The sequence below is a fragment of the Mauremys reevesii genome, unplaced genomic scaffold, assembly GCF_016161935.1.
Source record: "Mauremys reevesii isolate NIE-2019 unplaced genomic scaffold, ASM1616193v1 Contig3, whole genome shotgun sequence".
NCBI classification, from domain to species: domain Eukaryota; kingdom Metazoa; phylum Chordata; order Testudines; family Geoemydidae; genus Mauremys; species Mauremys reevesii.
In genome coordinates, this window is record NW_024100840.1 from 2,021,084 (window position 1) to 2,040,946 (window position 19,863).

General features: G+C 41.4%; 1 protein-coding gene across 1 annotated transcript; it reads right to left on the reverse strand.

Moving 5' to 3' along the window:
* Nucleotides 1-2,826: 2,826 nt before the first annotated feature.
* LOC120393769 (GTPase IMAP family member 4-like) lies at nt 2,827-7,342 on the reverse strand. The gene is made up of 3 exons (XM_039518265.1): nt 7,327-7,342; nt 4,484-5,469; nt 2,827-2,859 (listed from the first exon to the last, which is right to left on the reverse strand). Exons 1-3 carry the CDS (start codon nt 7,340-7,342, stop codon nt 2,827-2,829), a joined length of 1,035 nt encoding a protein of 344 aa, XP_039374199.1.
* Nucleotides 7,343-19,863: the final 12,521 nt, after the last annotated feature.

The window sequence follows — 19,863 nt, forward strand, 5'->3', positions numbered from 1 at the left end:
AGGAGAAGAGAATAGCTCTTTTCAGCTTAGCCCAGCTGAAAAAAACTCCTTCTAACAAAACCTTGTTAGAAACTGAATACTTCTAACCCCCGCTCTTTTCTCAGGTTGCTTTCCATAGGTTTTTCCCCCTCCACCCAAGAGTAAGACAAACTGGTTTAACCAGTGTCTCTCGCCCTTGCTAAGTAGCTCTCAGTATGGGGTCTCCTGTAACAAAGCCTTGCCAGAAAACTTAATTCCCTCCAGCCAACCTAGCTGAAGATTCCTTCCAACCCTGAAAACTGCTTTAAAACTCCCTTTGGTAGAAAAGCCTTGCCTCTGTATGGCTCTCAGGGTCGTCACCACTGCCAACCATGTCATAGGTCTATTCCTCCACTTAGAGCTATTGGGTTCCAAGATGGGGACCTGCATGGACTCCCCTAAACTAAAATCCTAGTTTAGAGCTGGTAAAAGCTGCCACCACCCAATAATGTACGTGTATTGGGACACAGTCCTTCCCCAAAATCCTTGGGGATCCCAAGAGCCCCAAATCCATGGAGTTCTTACACCTAGGAGAAGTAAACCATTCTCCCCTGCTTCCTCCCCCCCTCCCTTCTCCTAGGAGAGATACTGGGATTCAACTACAGAGGGATGCCTTCCTCCTCCCTCCTCCCCTTTCCCTGAGAATTCACCCAAGGAAAGATCAACCAAGTCCTTAACAGAAAAGATTTATTAAAGAATAAAAAGAAAGTAAACTGTCTCTGTAATACCAAGATGGAACAATACACAGGGTCTAAACTTATCAATCTCTGGAGAGAATCCCCCCTCCTTTCTTTCTCAGTAAAAGCAATAACAGTAAAGAATTAAAGAAATTCTCCAGCAAACACCCATGGGCTTAACCCGTGGGGCTGGTCCCCAAGGGAGACAGGATGATCTGGTTCTGTGGGGGCTATTGGAAGCTTAAAGCCATCACAGTGTCTGATGCTGACCCCATGCCTAGGCCTGGGGAGAGTCTAGACAAGCTGAGGGCGATGGAGAACCTGGCCCTGGCAGACACTGATGACATGGGCATCTCTAGCCAGACCTGGGAGGAACAGGTGTCCCAGGTGAAGAGGGGGCTGGGCTGCCTCAAGGAGGTGGGACTGATGGTAAAAGCTGGAAAGTGTAAGGTGGGGATGGCAGAGGTTTTGTATCTGGGCCACAAGGGGGGAAGTGGCTGCCCAAGCCCAAAGCTGGTCAAGGCCAAGATGGGGGCTCTTACCAAGGGAGCCCAAATTGCAGCCCAGGGTGCTGGGAAAAGATCCCGTCCCAGTTTGAACCCCAGGGGTATTGGGGTGGCAAAAGGGTACGGGCCACATAAACCTTCCCACATGTGGCCTGCGAGTGCCATCAAGCGCACCCGACCTAAGGGAGAGCGTGAGACTGGACTGTCCTGGTGTAACTCACACCAAGGAATGGGAGAGATGCTGGGTCATCCCTGGGAACGTTGGTGGGTTCAAACTTCCCCAGGTCACTGGCTGAAGAGATGTGACGAACTGGGAATGTTCTTAATGTTTTCTCTGAATACTGTGTTGGTGCCTCAGTGTGCCCTCTTCAGTTCTTAATATCTAGGTGGTGGGATAAGGGGGTGTGATTGCTGCAGAGGAAGAGGCCAGTGCACCTAAATGCCTGCCACACTGTCTCCTAGCAACTGATGGCCTGCTCATCTTAGAAAAGAGAAATCTATGTGAGAAAATATGATAGAGGTCCATAAAATCATGACTGATGTAGAGAAAGAGAATGGGGAAGTGTTTACCCCTTCACATAACACAAGCGCCAGATGTCAACCAATTAAATTAATGGGCAGCAGGTCTGAAACAAACAAAAGGAAGTATTTCTTCACACAATGCATGATCAACCTGTGGAACTCCTTGCCATGGGAGGTTTTGAAGGCCAAAACTATAATGGGATTCAAAAAAGAATTAGATAAGAACAAGGAAGATAGGCCCATCAATGGCTATTAGACAAGATGGTGAAGGACACAACCCTATGCTCTGGACCACTGTCAGAAGACATGACACTGGCCTAGATGGACCATTGGTCTGAACCAATATGGTCATTCTTATGTTCTTATTTTCTCCCCCTTCTGGCCTTAGCATTGTCTGTCCAGATGTGCTAGCTGTCTGCTGATACCCCACAGTTGTCTTCATAATTGTCCTGAGTCTGTAGTTGCCTCAAATGACCTGTGACCAGCTTCAGCTTGGACTCTTGCATTTGACATTGCTTTGTGTGGCTGTTCAGTGGTTGGACCTAGACCTGCTCACCTGTCCATAGTGTCTGCAGGTCCTTGGTTGCTCTGTTGCCTGCTTAGCTTGGCATCCTCTTAACTGCTTCTGTCTCCTGTCGGCTTGCACACCTCTGAACAGGAAACACAGACTGCTGAATGGATAGGATAACAGTACAGGCGAGGGGGTGGCACAGCCACGCTGGAGGAGCTGCTGGTGCAGGGCCTTGGCTTCTGGGAGTGGCAGACCAAGGCCTGGTCTACACGGGGGGGGGGCGGGTGGTCGAACTAAGGTACGCGACTTCAGCCGTTCGTGGTGGTGGAGTTCCGGATTCGACAGGAGCGCGTTCGGAGTTCGAACTATCGCGTCCAGATTAGACGCGATAGTTCGAACTCTGAGAAGTCGAACTCTACGCGTCGACCCGGTGGGTAAGTATAGACCTACCCCAATATGCTGCTGCTTTCAGTGCTGCAATTCACTGTAGAATCCTGCAACTCCACTGATCTATGATTTATATCCAGAGATATCCACATCCATGGACATCAATATTGTATCCATGCAGGGCTCTACTGCTCTGGACTCTCCCCTATTTGTCCACATCTTTCCTAAATTGTGGTGCCTGGAATTTGGACACAGGACTTTATCTGGGGCTTCAGCAGTGCCGAGTAGAGCAGGACAGTTACATACACCACTCCTGTTAATGCACCCCATTATCACATGAGCCTTTCTGGCAGCTGTGTCACATTGTTGACTCATCTTCAGTTTGTGATCCACTATAATCGCCCAGATCCTTTTCAGCACCTAAACAATTATTCCCCATTTGGGAGTTGTGTGTTCGATTTTTCCTTCCTAAGTGAAGTACTTTGCACTTGTCTTTATTTTTATTGAATTTCATCTTGTTGAATTCAGACCAATTCCCCAATTTATCAAGGTCATTTTGAATTTTAAACCTAACCTCTTGAGTGCTTGCAACCTTTCCCAGCTTGGTGTCATCTGCCAATTTTATAAGCACACTCTCTAATCCAGTATCATTATTTGTCACTCCACCATCTTTTGTGTCATCTGCTAATTTTACCAGCAATATTTCTAAATCAATTAAAAAGATACTGTATAGCACTGGGCCAAGAACAGGTCCCCGTAGAATTCCACTATAAATACAACCAAAGATGATGATTCCTTAAGTAGAGTTAAATCTTGTGATCCGTTAACCAGTTTCTAATTCAGTTTATATTGGCAACAATGATTTTGCATAATATTTTTTTTTCAGCAGAGTTTCATGAAAGACTATGTCAAATCAATTGACTGACCGTCATTATTAGCCAATCAGTGCAGGGAATTATTTAATACTATTAGTGAGAAATAAGCATAGAATTATTATGGAAATAACTTACCCATAACCAATCACAGAGTAGGGTATTTCATAATTAGGAAAAAATGTAGGTACACTTCAGTGACAGTACAGCATCCCTGTTCTCTGACTGACTGAAATATTTCCATTTCAGCATAATACGAAATACATATTTGTGGGTCCAGAAAAGAGCAACAAGAATGATTAAAGGTCTTGAGAACATGACCTGTGAAGGAAGGCTGAAAGAACTGGGTTTGTTTAGTTTGGAAAAGAGAAGACTGAGAGGGGACATGATAGCAGTTTTCAGGTATCTAAAAGGGTGTCATCAGGAGGAGGGAGAAAACTTGTTCACCTTCCCCTCTAAGGATAGAACAAGAAGCAATGGGCTTAAACTGCAGCAAGGGAGGTTTAGGTTGAACATTAGGAAAAAGTTCCTAACTGCCAGGGTAGTTAAACACTGGAATAATTTGCCTAGGGAGGTTGTGGAATCTCCATCTCTGGAGATATTTAAAAGTAGGTTAGATAAATGTCTATCAGGGATGGTCTAGACAGTATTTGGTCCTGCCATGAGGGCAGGGGACTGGACTCGATGACCTCTCGAGGTCCCTTCCAGCCCTAGAATCTATGAATCTATGAATTATTTTATTAATGTTTATTCAGATATCCCATGCTACTCTGACTGTGAAGTTAACAGAAGAACTAGATATGACATTTCAAAGACTGTATAGTCACAATGGGGTGAAACTTCATTAATAACAAATCAGATTAAACCACAGGGAGAAATGCAAAAAAACCCATAATTCTTTCACCACCAGGACTGAAAAAAATTGCCAAATGTATCCCAGTTTGGCAAATATGAATATGCCCAAAAACACAGATCCCAAATCGCACTCACTATGCTATAACTACTCTCAGCTTCTTCTCTGATTTGTTTTTGTTTTTCCTCATAACTTTTCTGTATTCCTTCCAACTCTTTCAGCAGCTTTTGCTCCATGGCTTCCATTTCTTTTTGTTCCATGTGCTTCAGCTGCAGGAAAGCATCTTCTTTAACCTTCTCCTGTTTTTCAAGTTTTTCTTTTAATTCCTCTTCTCTCAGGTTTGATTCTTCCTTTATCTTCGTACACTTCTCTGTAAAGCACTGTATTATTTCTTCTCTCTTTCTTTCCATCTCTTCTTTGTAAATTTTCTGTAACTCATCCATTTTTAATTGGAGCATCTTCTCAACATATTGATAAGTCTCATTTGTATATCGACCTCCATTTGTATATCTCATTTGTATATCAACCTCTTGTACCATTATCTCCATCAGTCCCATCAGCTCCTCAACCTGGGCATCCTGTTCTGCTCCTGTTGCTTTGTTGTTGAAAGCGCAGTATCGGTTCCCACACTTGTCAATCAGCTTTTGAAGATCTCTGTTATCTGAATGTGTTACATAGTCACTCAATGAGCCATCCCCTAAATCTTCCTTTCGGGTGAATAAGATAATGACATGTTTCATTACCTCAACTCCAAAAATCTCTTGCACTCGCCGCACTGCATCTGTGTCTTCCTCAGTGTAACGGCCCAGCTGGGTCACCAGCACCAGGGCGTGGGGGCCTGGAGAGGAGAGCACAATACAGCGACATATCTCCCGGGAGGTTTTTTCATCAGGTACCTTTGTGTCCAAAATGGCAGAAGTATCGATAACCACCACCTCCCTCCCATTCCAGCTCCTGCTCCCTTTAACACATTTCTCGGTTACTGGCTTCACACTGAGTTTGGAGTCAAACACTTTCTGGCCCAGGATGGTGTTCCCTGTTGCACTTTTCCCAGCTCCTGTTTTACCAACAAGGATGATTTTCAGTTCAGGTTTTCCAGGGTATTGGTCACCATTGCCTTGGGCTGTTGGAACAAATATGAGAGAATTAACACATCACTGCAACATTCATAGAATAGAGATTATTTAGTTCTCTTTGTAGAATAAAAATGTTTTAGTCCTTAAAGAGCTGTTTAAAAAGCACTGCTCTTACTGACATGTCATAACAGAATAGTTGAAATATTCTATCATTTTTATTCTATCTTATTTTAAATCAGTAAGATCAGCTGCTGCATATGACTAATTGAACAACCTTATCTTCTTTCTGGATCAAAGTGTGTCCTGTTTATGTTACATGCTCTGTGTGCATGACTGTTACTGATGTCATGAAATAGTTTAAAATCAATAAAGATATAAAAATGAAAACACTCCACAAAATAAGATAAAATTCTGAGTGATTTTTTTTCAGTTTGGAATGAAAACCAATTTTGCAACATTCTGCAAAATGGAAATTCAGAGTTTTGAGTAGCTCTAGCAGAGAGCTTATGAAAAGTCAAAGCAGGCCCAGAATCCAGCTCTCTAACTACTTTAGTGAACTCCAGTTTTATCCTGTGCACCAATTTTCTTTTCAGACAGATTACAGCAGGTTGGGACATTCTACCCCAACCACTATAATCTCTACTCCTTCCCCATGGCCACAGGTAATACATCACTCAATAGCATTCATCACCATATATTTTTGACAGGTTTCCAAGCCCCATTTGGGGCTTTTGTCCCAGCCTCCCACCCCGTTTCTGGTTCTGTCAGCCATTTTGAAAAAAAATTCTTCTGTTTGAATGGGGGAGTGTTGTGTGTGTTTGTGCTTGGATACATTTAGAGAAAAAAGTTGAAAGAATAGAGTTTAAAGATGAAAAAGAAAGTTTGGGTAAGTTTTAGAGGAAAAAAGGGAAAGAAAGGTTATTGGGTGAGTTTGAGTAAAGAGAGCTGTTTGTAAAGGCATAGTTTGGCATGTTATTAAAGAATAGAGCGTCTGTGTTGCTGAATACATGCAGAACAAAACATCCTACCCCAGCGACTGCTGGTAGTGAAATGATAGCTGTTTTGGGCAGCGCTTCTGGGGAGCTAGCCCCTCCTTCTGATGGACCAATAAGAGGTTGTTTTACAGCTAGGTCACAGAATGCACTTGTTAAACCAATCCTGTAGTCCCAAGATTTCAAACAAGAGCCTTTTAGAAATGGGCCTTTGTAGGGTGGGTTATTTGAAAAACTAACCAATAAGCATTTGGCCGTGTGTATAAAACCATGGGGTTTTAAAACTGGGAGCCTAGACACGAAGACATGCCCTTTTACAAGACACCTACAGATGCCAAGAAGCCAGAATTGTCCCTGGGTGCAACAGAGCATGTTCAGAAGAGAAAACCCCTTTCTGCTTATTTTGCTAAAGAGGCAGGACCATTGTCAAACCCCATATTTCATCCTGAAATTGAACCGGAGAAACGGGAAGACTTTATGGAGCCACAGCCATTTATAAAAGAGAAAAAGGATAAAGTGCAAAAAAATTGTTGCCGGTTTTAGAGGAAGCAGACTCGAAGGCAGAGGTAAGACCCTTTTTATAACAAATTAATGCAAATTAATTTGCAAAATTACAAATATTTTATAAATATTGATGGTTAAATATTTTGAGCATACATGTGAGGAAAACGGGAACATTGAGCTTATTAGCTGTGATTCCTGATGTGTCACTTTTTTTTCTCATCTTGGAGGAAACACAGTATAAAGCCATTTGATGCCTTAATGTAATGGGCTCGATCAGTCCTTGAAACTGAAACTAAAGTGGCCTCTTTGTGAGTTTGCTTGAGGGTGACGTCCGAGGTTCAGAAAGGGTCATGATGGTTTTCAGTGTCTTCAGTGTCTGATGAGTGATTTCTGGTTTTTCTATTTTACCTTTGAGGGACTCCATGATAAAGGACCAAGCTCGTTCTCATTTACAACAATGTAAATTCCACAGAAAGGGTCAGGCCAATGTCCATTGAGGCCAATTTAAGGACTGACTTCCACAGCATTGGATCAGGTCTGAACTCCACTGCAGTCAGTGGAGTTGCTCCATAATTCAGTTGCTGAGTGGAATCTGGCACCAGGGTGTTAATTTTTCTTGCCAAAGAGGGGATAGGAGAAATGTGTTTCTTTAACCTACTCAGAAGGTGAGTCAAGGAGTGTAAACAGAAAGGTTTGAATGTAAATATGGAGCGGAAACATCGCATGGGTTTCTGACTGTCATTGTTTTCTTTTCATGCGTTGTATTGTCAGCCTCTCTACCAGGTAAATAGGGAGAGGCTGGGTAAAGCCAGGCCCCAGGCGTGCCTCTGTTGGAATCAGTGTGTGCCAGGGTTTCACTTTCCAGTCTGATCCTTGGGGTTTGTTTTCCAGGCATGATCACAGGTTTTCCAAGTATGGGTCTAGTTATTTCGTCTGACCAAGTATGAATTTGGGCTACACAGTCGCACTGTGAGAAGCAGAGAGAAAGGGGAAAGTCAGATTTAGGGTCCTATTCTCTTCATTGCTCAGCCAGGAAGGGGATTAGGGAAACGAAGCCCCCAAACATGTCAATGTGATGCTGTCCACTTTCCACCCGAGCCAGAGGAACCCTTTCCCACGTGGTAGCTTGCTGCAAGGTTTAGACCTGGACTGGGGGAAAAGGTCCTTTATTTCCACTGTGGTTATCTACAGTGCTAGAACTTTTTGCAAAATGTATAAAAACTAGTTCTGTGCAGGCTATTAGTGTAGGAGAGCACAAACGTGTATGCTTCTGCTGTGTTGTTGATTCTATAAAGCTACTATTCCCAACATTACGCAGAGTATGAAATAGAATTTTACAATTTCAGGTTCTGGGGTAAAGTAGGTCTGAAATATTGGCACTTAATTATCTTCCTAAACAAAATAATTCAACTAGTTTTATAAGGAATGAACATATTCCTTACAAGAGAATTTGTATATTTAATACATTCTTTTTGTTGATTGCTTTGAAGATCGATCTCAGAAGAAAAGGTCTGCAAATCTTAGACTGCTACAATCTGTATAACTTAGATGAACATTTTGATTTTTTTCATTTTGTCAACGTCACCAATAAAGGCTTGTTTCTTTTCAAGACTATGTAGGTACAGGCTGGTAACTTTGTATAGGGTGCAAAACACTCAAACACTAAGAGAGATTATCTTAACAAAATCTAAAAGGGACATAGTATTATGGGATGTAAAATGGCATGATCTTCAGCTGAGGTGGCCATGGGAATATGCCGACCACAGCCTTAGGCTGTACTACAGTCACGTGGCAAACTCAAAGACAGACCTCAATAAGATACAGCCACAATTGATGCTTGGAAATTCCCTCAAGATCTGGGACTGGGGCTGGAGCAGCTTTCGGCTCTTTCTTATATACAGAGTAATGTTTCTGAGCCTGCCATGGTGCAGGTACTTTTGATGTTTTAGGCTCCATTAGTCAGTGTGTACACAATGAAACACAGAAAAGGTGAATTCCTCATGGTAAACATGAAAAAAATAACATTTGTCTATACATACAAGGTAATCATGGCATCCTTGTCTTACATGTATTTGGTTATTCTGTAAGCATAATTTATGCCTGTTGATAACTTTATTTAATCTTTGGTTCTTTTTTACTTCTTTGCTTGTTTGTTCTCTATATTTCTAAATAAAGAGGAAAGAAAAAATGAAGGAGGAAAAGTCAAAATCTCTGTAGAGTGCGAGTGTAACAGATAAAATAGCCATTAGAGCAGCATTTCACGTAGTACCAGATATGCCGATTAAAAACGAGCACTGTACGGTATAAAAGAAGTGCACGTTACATGGATCAAGAGGTGGCCAGTTAGCAGATCTCAAAAAGTACTTGCCCATGAGGAATCATTGAATGGGAATGTTTCTAATGCTGTTCTGGAGGAATTGGTACTAGGGTTGATGCTATTTAATATTTTCAGCAATGATCAGGAGTCAGTATAAAATCATCACTGGTAACATTTGCAGGTGACACCATTTGGTGGCAATTGATGAGAGGCCAGCAATATAGTCTCACTGGGCAAGCTGGGCCCATTCAAACAAACCACATTTTAAGATGGACAAATATAAAGTGCTAGATGTAGGGACAAGAAATGTTGGCCCTACCTACAGATGGGGGGGTGGGCGGGGGAGCTGGATTCTGGGAAGCAGTGACTCTGGAAATGGTCTAGAGGTGAGAGTGGACAAGTGATTGGCCATGAGCTCCCAGTGTGACACTGAGGCAAAAGGGGCTAATGTGGGGTGGAATCTGAGTTACTACAGAGAATTCTTTCCTGGGTGCTGACAGGTGAGTCTTGCCCACATGCTCAGGGTTTAACTGATTACCATATTTGGGGTCGGGAAGGAATTTTCCTCCAGGGTAGATTGGCAGAGGCCCTGGAGGTTTTTCGCCTTCCTCTGCAGTGTGGAGCAGGGGTTACTTGCTGGAGGATTCTCTGCACCTTGAGGTCTTCAAAACACAATTTGAGGACTTCAATAACTCAGACATAGGTTAGGGATTTGTTACAGGAGTGGGTGGGTGAAATTCTGTGGCCTGCATTGTGCTGGAGGTCAGACTAGATGATCATAATGGTCCCTTCTGACCTTAAAGTCTATGAGTCTATGAGGTATGAATGGAAGAAGAGCCTGTTTACAAGGACATGGCAACCAAGGAACCATTGGAGGATAGCGATGTTGAGAACCAGTCAATAGACCCCAAGTCGTGGTAAGACAGTGACGTTGTTACGGTAAAAGAAAGTGAAAGCTTTACTAGTTGTGAAAAAATTATTACATTTGTGCGCTTAAAAGTGAGTATTTTTTTTGGACAGATAACCAAGTCAGGTCCATACAAGATCACTGCTCTGGTGTGTGATGAGTGGCCACCAGGTGCAGAGCCAGAAGCGCATGATGAGGTAAAAGCAGCTTAAATTATTTGAAAGAAAAGAAAACATATCTATGTAAGGCACTGGTTAAACGTTACTATACGGTTGTGTTTAATAATAAGTTGCTGAACTGATGACCGACGGAGCCCCCACCCATGGTAATTCAGAAACAAACGACAAAGCCAGGGAGTGCAGCGAGCTGTTGTCAAATGCAGAACCAAAAGAACATGATGAGGTAAAAGCAACATAGAGGATCTTGAAAGGAATATAAATATAAACTTATATAAGGGGCCGGGGGCTAAACATGGCTATGTTTGTGTTTAATAACAGGAAAGTGACATGAGGCCCGACGGTACGTCAGACGGGAATGATGATGACAATGATTCAGAATCAGACAAGGGTATGATTGAGGTAGCACAAGTAAACTGTATGCCTTTTTTATTTTTAAATGATTGCATTGAAGACTTTAAATTATGTTTTTCTCTGTTTTTGACAGACATCTTTAGAAGATGAACAGGATAAAGAGAGGCGGCCTTTGAGAAAAATAACTGTGATATGCATCTGTTGTTTGTGCATGAAGGAAGATTTAAAAAAAAAAATCTGTAAAAAGTAAGGAGGGTGCCCAGCAGAGCTGCGAAGATGACATTATAGCTGATATTATTAGGGCCTTTGTAGTAAAAAACATTTACCACTATTTGAAAAAAAACTTTTTGGAAAACTGTGCAGTCTGCGCAGTAAATGAGTCCAACTCATTTAGTCATCCCTGTATCTTTTGGGGTCGCTCAGAAGAATTTTACCAGGTTAGACATATTTCTTCTAAACTAAATGTGACCCCTCTTCTAAATATAATTGTAGCCGATGGCTACAAACTGAAAATACTTAACATGACTGCTGAAACTGTAACTGAAGTTGTTAAAATGATCAAGAAGGTTGCAGAGGCATCTAACCTGGTGGCCTTGCTGGTAGACCTGTCAAATGAGGTGGCAGCCAAAATTGGCCAATCAGTGTGTAGCAGGGTTCATAAAATGGATTATAAAACTTCTTACATGCCAGCTCCTTACCCTAAAGAGTCAAAAAAAGAGTGATTAAGATGTATTGTAAAATTTAAAAAGTCTGTATAACCATTTTCTATATTACTTTGCTTATGCATTAAATAAAATGTGTATAGCTGTACCATATATTATTTTGCTGCTGCATTAAAGGCTTGTCTTTTTAAAAAAACAAACAAACAAAAAAGTAAGATGTGTATAGTCACTTCTGTATTAAATAAAATCAAAAGCAAAAACTGGATCTTGTGTACACGTGTTTTAAAGTAAGACAGGTTAGACATGGTGAGGTTGCTAAAGAAAATGTACAACTCTCCTGGAGAAGTTGGGAGTTTTGGGGGTGTGGCCCCCTTCTTTCAGGCCGCTAAAAGACACCGTAAAAATTTGAGCAGAAAGCAAGTTGCCGCTTGGCTTGCGGATCAAGGTGTTTACACTTTCCATAAATAGGCAAAGCTTAAATTTAAAAGAAATAAAACAGTTGTGTCTGATGTGGATGTGCAATGGCAGGTGGCTTTGGTCAACTTGGCCTCCTATTCTAACCACAACAATGTCCGTAAATATGTTTTAAGGACAACAGATATTTTTGTCTAAATATGCCTGGGCAGTAACCCTAAAGAATAAGACAGGGAAAAGGTGGGAAAGGCATTTAAGACTATTTTTGCACAAGGCCACATGCCTCAAAAATTACAAACATATTAAGGAAAAGAGTTTTTAAACAAAGCTTTAAAGACTTTGTTTAAGCAACCTGGGACACACCATTTTGTTACCAATAATGAAGTCAAGGCCGGGGTCATGGAGAGGTTCAGTAGAACTTTAAAATCAAAGATCTGGAGGTATTTTACCACCCGTAGCACCTTTCGCTTCATCGATGTTCTGCAGGCCTTCATAGATGGTTACAACAGAAGTTATCACAGAACTATTAGAGGACTCCCTATCGATGTGACACACACTAACTCACTGTGCATGTGGAAAACTGTTTATGGGGATAGTTTTAAAATAAAGGCACCGCGTGTGATTTTTAAGAAAGGAGATCACGTAAAATGAAGGGTATTTTTTAAAAGGAATATCAGCAAACCTTTACCTATGAAATATTTATCGTGTCAGAGGTTTTATTATGAGGACAGAGGCCTGTGTGCTCATTACAAGAGTATGGAGAGGAGGGAGTTGTGGGCTCTTTTTACCCCAAAGAATTACAAAAAGTAAACCCTAACCATGACTGCATTTACAGGGTAGAAAAGATTTTAACAAAAAAAGGCCGGGAAAGGAACGAGTATTTTTTTGTGAAATGGAAAGGATGGCCTGAAAAATTTAACAGTTAGGTTAAAGCATCTCAAGTGCAAGACCTCTAATAAAAGGGAGGGGAAATGACTGAACAAAGTTTTTACATCACCTTACCAAGCAATGCCTCTGCAGGGGTTTTTCATCAAAATACTAGTTCCAATTTTACAATACAACTAACCAAGCCTTTAAATTTGATAAGTCATTGGAATGTCGCTTTATCGGAAATTCATTATTGTCACTCGTGGAACACACTCTTTCACGACACACAGTTTATGTTAGCGTCAAAAAAAGAAATTTGATCCTACAACGTAGAAGCCGGCTATTATTCAATCATTCATCATTTATTAAAGAACATCAACAAGGATATCAACAAACATACCGAAAAACCGAAGGTCAACATAATTTACAACTCGGTAAATAGAAGGGTTCGGTTAAAATCAAACAATGAAAATTACTTTTTCTCCACAAGGTGAAAATTGGCAGCAATATTGGGAATTATCAGTTTTGCATAGCATCATACCTTGCAGACATTATGGGAGGGTTTAACTCTTTATACGTGTACACGGACATAGATGAACATCAGTTAGTGGGGGACTACTACATGCCGCTGTTGTGCTGCGTTCCCATCTGTGGTAGCAAAAACGAATTTATTACCATTACATATGACAAACGCATTACATCCCCATGAGTAAACAGCATATCAGTACCATTACTATTGAAATAAAGACCGATCAGAATAAACACGTTTCATTTAGTTTTGCGAAGGTGATTGTTAAATACATTTGCGCCCCAGGAAAGTTGAAGAATGGTGACTATAAAAAACGATGGGACCCCTTTTTGTATAGGAATTACTACAAGGCCCAGGCTGGTTATGCCTTACTGGGATTTCAAGGATTAGCTGTCATATACAAGGATGGTTTCGGAGGGATATTCTGCAGTCTTTTTAGAAAAGTCATGCAGCTTTTGAGGGGTTTTGAAATTATTAAACCCCACATGAAAACAGCTGCAAAAAATATAACCAGAGACATAGTGAACCACATGTCTAGTGCTGTTATATACAAAATAGGAGCATACACGCCACAGAAAGGTTCCGGTTTAGTGGTGACGTGGAGAAAAAGAGCAGCATTGCACCAGCCATTTAAAGGGCCTCCTAGACCCTTTAAAAAAAAGTTGCAAAGAATCCTGTGGCACCTTATGGACTAACAGACGTTTTGCAGCATGAGCTTTCGTGGGTGAATACCCACTTCTTCGGATGCTTCACCCACGAAAGCTCATGCTGCAAAACGTCTGTTAGTCTATAAGGTGCCACAGGATTCTTTGCTGCTTCTACAGAACCAGACTAACACGGCTACCGCTCTGATAAAAAAAAGTTGTCAGAAGACGCCTCAGACATAAACCTAAAAGGAGCCCTAAGAAGAGAAAGTGACGCGTTGCCCATGGTAAAGGGGATATATTTTTAAATGGCTTTTATTCATTGTGGCTCTGACGAATGCACCAAATCGGAACTGGATTTATTTCAAATAGCCCCCACGCAAACCAGTATCAAGAATAGCTTTTATGTAGAGATGCCGCCTTTGGCTGCTTTAATGGTGAATGCCCATCTAGATATTTTTATTTTGGGACATGGGTATCATTACTTCGATCTTAACAACACGCTGCTGTACGTGTGCTGCAAGGTGGTAAAAGAAGATGGGCCAGACATTGATGACGATGCCAGGGTTGCCCTAACAAACTACCCCATTGCCACCCTTTGTAACCAGCTGGATGTCACTTTAGGCGACCGTCTTATCAGTCAGAGCAACAATTGTTACCCTTACAGATCCTTGATAGAGCTGATTCTGAATTACAGCCATGACACCCTCGCTACACAGTTTTCAACAGGAGGGTTTCATAAAGACACAGCGAGGGCCCACAAAAGCATCCTTTTGGTCGGCGTGACTAATGAGGAGTTTACCTACAGGGCCAGACTAACGGACGGCACTTGGAAACTGGATCTTTTGGGGTGTCTACACAGCAATTTGTTTTTTTCAAGGAAAACTATTGCTGAATGGCATGGATTTAAAAATTAAACTGACGCATGGCAAAGATGTGTTTTGCCTCGTGAGAGGGAGTGCCAACCAGAATTATAAAGTTCACATTATTTCAGTGTCCCTGTTTGTAAAACAGGTGCAAGTGACCCCGGGGATCCATCTGGGGCACACTGAAGCTCTAATGACTGCCAATGCTAAGTACCCAGTAGACAGGGTGGGAATAAAAATAGCATTCTGGCCAACAGCTGTATCAGTAACCAGGAAAACTTCTTTTTGGGACAGTTACCCAAGCAGCTTGTAATTGGTTTTATAGATACCAATGCCTTCAGCGGCAGCTTCTTTATAACCCTTTTAACTTTAAACATTATAACATTAATTTTGTGGCCTTGTATGCAGATGGCGAACAGATGCCCGCGAAACCTCTACAACCCGATTTCAGGAATGGAAACTGTGTGAGGGAGTACATGCAGCTCGTGCAGGCGACTGGGAAATATATAAACGTCTGCTCGCTCTTGACTGACGGTGGTAAATTTGCCCTGGGCTATACGCTGTACGCCTTAGATCTGACCCCAGACCAGGAGTGCGCCGATAATTATTCTCTTATTAAAACTGGAAACCTGAGAGCGGAGATTTGGTTTGCAACGTCGCTGCCCTCTACGGTTAACATGATAGTATATGAGGCTTTTGATAATGTGCTCGAAGTGATGAGAAATCTTAAAAGAGCCAGGCTTCTCTGCACATAGTTAGGTATGTTTGTTAGAGGGATGCTCTTTTTTAAAATGGAAGTTTGATAAAAATAACTATTTTTATGGGCTTTTTAAAAGGTGTATACACAGGGTCAGTCTGGGGGGAAAAGACCTGTTCTTAACCTGAAGGCTTCAGGTGTTGAAGTGTTTAAATCCACCAGCAGATAACCATAGGGCTTTTTGGTAGCGTCCTCATAAGCCTCCAAAAATAATTGCGTTTTAATAGGGTACATTTGCCAGACCAGAGTGGTGATTTGCAGTTTATCACATGGGTTTTTGAAAGAATCATATACTTAGTGTTTAAATTAATCATTTGGCTTTTTTTCCCATGACAAAACATGTTTTTGCATAATGTACATAATACTTAGGTTTCTGTGGTGCATGTATTTTGTAAAGTCTTTTTCGATCTCACCGCTTTCAGAAGCAGACTCTATTAGACCATCTATAATAACCATATTTACTTTATTACTAGGAAATAAATGTTCATCATTAAAAGGATTAGGTAAACCTTCCAAAAATGTAATACATGGAAATTTTTGCAGCAACTCTTTATACAATGGTTGCCAACAGCTATAATACCACACAATATTTTCAGGCATACATGATAACAACTTATTACCATTTTCTAACAATTGCTTTATAAAAAATGATTTTCCAGAATTCGAGGAGCCAAAAAGCAAACAGGAAAAGGAGTGAACAAACTGAATGTGGCTTTTCATAATAATCAATACTCGTATGGCAAGATTTTAAAATCCGCCTCGAGGGCTCTTTTGTCGTAAATGACTTTCTGGGTTTTTTTCAGAGTTCTCGTTTCTATCAACCAGTGCTTTTTTACCCTTACGATTCCTGACTGCTGTACCACAATTTCTTTTTGGACCTCTCCCCGTGGCATAATCCCAGACGAGTTCTTTTAAGCTTTCAAAATTAATTTCCTCGCTATTCCCTGAGTTGAGTGTGATCCCTTTTAATTTCATACAGCTCTTACACTGGACAGTTTGTACCCATATGTTTTAGGCCCAGTGGACACAAATTCCATAATATGTTCATCTGGTGGATTTTACTGGTCAGATCCCCTAAATAATCCTCTAGGAGCAGGTTCCACTCCTCTTCTTTTCTTACAAAAATCACAGAATCTGTATCGTGATAAAGACACTGCTCCTGTAAGCGGTCTAACAGATAGTAGAGCTCTTGCTTGGCATAAGTGGTGGTAAAGCATGCTATAAACACGTTAGTGTTGCTGGAATGGGTGCAGCGTTCTTTTGTGTACTTCCAAGACACTACGACCGTGTCATCATCGATACACTCGCACGCTGACACATTGTAAAAAGGTTCAAAGACATACTTGAAGAGCTCATCAGGGTCCGTCACTATACTGGTGTTACTCAAATTTGTTCGCTGACCATATTTTCCCCACAAGGAATTTAAAACAGCTTTGAGATTTGACTTCTTGCAGGGTTTACCTTAATCTTTTTCAGACGCAGACACACGCCTTCTCTTTCACTGTACTCTTTAACGTACTATTTTTTTTCAACTCGTCTGAACCCCTAGGCCTCTTGTTTCTGTCTCAAGTGTGTTTTAATGTAGTCTGAAAACAGGGCATCTGAAGAGCGGTTAAATGCCAGACTTCATAAAACTCAGCAATTCTGTACTTTGTCCAAAGGTTCCACCAACTCTATTGTGCACCAAGTCCCTGTTAAAGCCCTCTCCTCCTGACTAAGTGTGTAGGGGTCCTTTTGTCTTGTTTCTGCACAAAGGGCACACAGGAAAACATTAATTTACCACCAATCCTGTATGGCAATACAGGGAAATGCAGACCTCTCAGAGGGTGCACTTTAACCTTGGCAATGCCAAAGTACTGTCTGATATCCCCAAAACCCTCATACATGATAACAGGGTGCCCCACAGGGTATTGTTTAGTGTTGTTAACAAAAGGGTAGAGGCTGGTAAAATTGCAGTAATGAATCTGCTCCCCAGGCTGCAGTTTGTAATAAAGGCAGATGGTGTTCGTTCTACCACTGTAAACGGCATCTCTAGGAACCAAAGGCTGTGGCAGCTTTTTTTCTTGTAAAAAATCCCCCACCCGGTTATCATTAGCTAGCATAGCCTGCCACTCGTGTTCCCACATGGTCTTACCTCAAACGCCTGTTTTTTTAGAAATTCAGCCTTAATCATGGTTTGGTTGTACAGCTGTCCGTAGGTCCCATCAAGTAAAGGATTGTAATCATTTTCAAAATAGCAGATGGGGCAGCCGTGAAAAAAGCAGACCAGATATTACGTATATAACACTCGTGACCCTCTGTGTTGTCAGTCTTCTGATTGCACTGGGGACATTTTTTGCTTGTACACTTGTGATTTTTAACTTCGTAGAAGCCGCACTTATCGCAAAGACTTCTGTTTTTACAATCAACTTTACCATCTTTTGCCAGAGCACTGTGTCTTTCTACACAGGCCTCAGACCTGCAAAATAGCTTACAGCTGGGGCATCTCTTTTTTTCAGTGGCCACTTCAAGGCACTCAGAGCTATTACATGTACAGCAGGGGTTTTTACAGCTGTGCTGATGTTTGTGGCTGTAAGTGGTGTAACAGTAGTTGCACAAATATGGCGCAACTATAAAGGCTTTAATATTTAGGATGCCATAATAACGTTTGTCATGTAACAGAACAAAAACAATTCTGGGGGGTGTACACAAGCCATTGTAAAAAAGCGCCAGTTTCCATTTTCCTGATACATAACGGTAATAGCCACACCTAAGTGCTCTTCAAAAGAGCTCACATCTGTAAAGCTAATCATTTTTTGGTTTGAAAAACTCAACTCCTGATTGAGATATCTGGCCCCCTCTAATAGTTGGGCATCTGTAAGTTTTTCATCTGATAAAAGACTCAGCATGCTACCAGCAAAACACAGGTTGTTATTTTGGTTATTTAAATCAATTAAATATTTTTCCCCCGATAATTCTACTATACATGATAGTCTTTAAGGGTCTTACAAACTCACCTCCACCAGCCCTGTTACTAATAATCATAACAACCAGTCTTAGAGTTCCAGACCCCACAATCTCTGTGTTACTTTGCAACACCGTAATGATGTTATTTAAAAAAATCTATGGTGTTTAAATCTTCCCAAGGCCATAGAGAAAAGAGGGGGTGATTTAGCCCGGGTCATCTAAGAGTAGCTGTACAATATCGTCAGGGCCCACCTGATTATTAATATCATCTAGTAAATTTTGAATAGTGGTGTAATAGCTGCCATGGCCTCTGGAAACCCTGTAACTCTGTCCAAATTAGCGAAACAAAATTCTTGAAAATATAAATAAGCATTAAACTCTCTTTGGGGTCTTATCCAGTGTCTCACACATTCTAAATACACCTGAGGAGATGTATTAGGAGCGGGAGAATCTGTACCTTCAGAAAAGGGGGTCAATGTCTATTTCCCTTTCTTGGTTGGGGGGTTATTTTCTTTAAAAAGCTCTGGCTTTTTAAAGTTTTTTTGGACAAAAGCCTCCTCAATTTTTTAGATTTCTTCCATTTCCCCCCCCCCCAACCCCTCTTAATGTTTTTAGGTTTCATGTTTAGTCACACCCTCCCTTCCCCCTTCAACATGCTTTCCACTTTTTCGATCAGTGCACAAGTATCTGTTATCTTTTGTTCTAAAACCACCTTTTCTTCTGGAGCATTTTCCTTTTGAAACACCTCAAGAATTAGCTTGGAAACTTTTTATCTATTACATGCTTAAGAGATGTACAAACACTAAACAGCTCATTACAAACAACAACTGATGCTGCAAGACCTACAGGGAGGTGGTTATTTGTAGCAGAGGTTGTGCTTTGCCCAGAAGCAGTGGGGCTGGCCTCTTGACCCTGCACAAACCCATCCCTGGACACAGTTGCTGCTATAGTGTTGTTTGCCTTTACTCTTTTTAAAGCTGATTCCTTCTGGGCTATAAAGGCCTGGGGTTGTTAAGAACTAGGGCTTTGACCTCATTGGATCGCTTACCAGTGTCCCTGGAAGCTGCAGAGGTAGATTGCTTGGCTCTGGAGGTGCAGGGCGGTATAAACTGTGCATCGTGAAAAAGTATGCTCCACAAGTGACAATAATGATTTTCCGATAAAGCGACATCCCAATGACCTATCAAATTTAAAGACTTGGCTAGTTGTATTGTAAAATTGGAACTAGTATTTTGAAGAAAAACCCCCGCAGAGACGTTGCTTGGTAAGGTGATGTAAAAACTTTGTTCAGTCATTCCCCCCGACACTTTTATTAGAGGTCTTGCACTTGAGATGCTTTAACCTAACTGTTAAATTTTTCAGGCCATCCTTTCCATTTCACAAAAAAATACTCGTTCCTTTCTCGGACTTTTTTCGCTAAAATCTTTTCTACCCTGTAAATGCAGTTGTGGTTAGGGTTTGCATTTTGTAATTCTTTGGGGGTAAAAAGAGCCCACGACTCCCTCC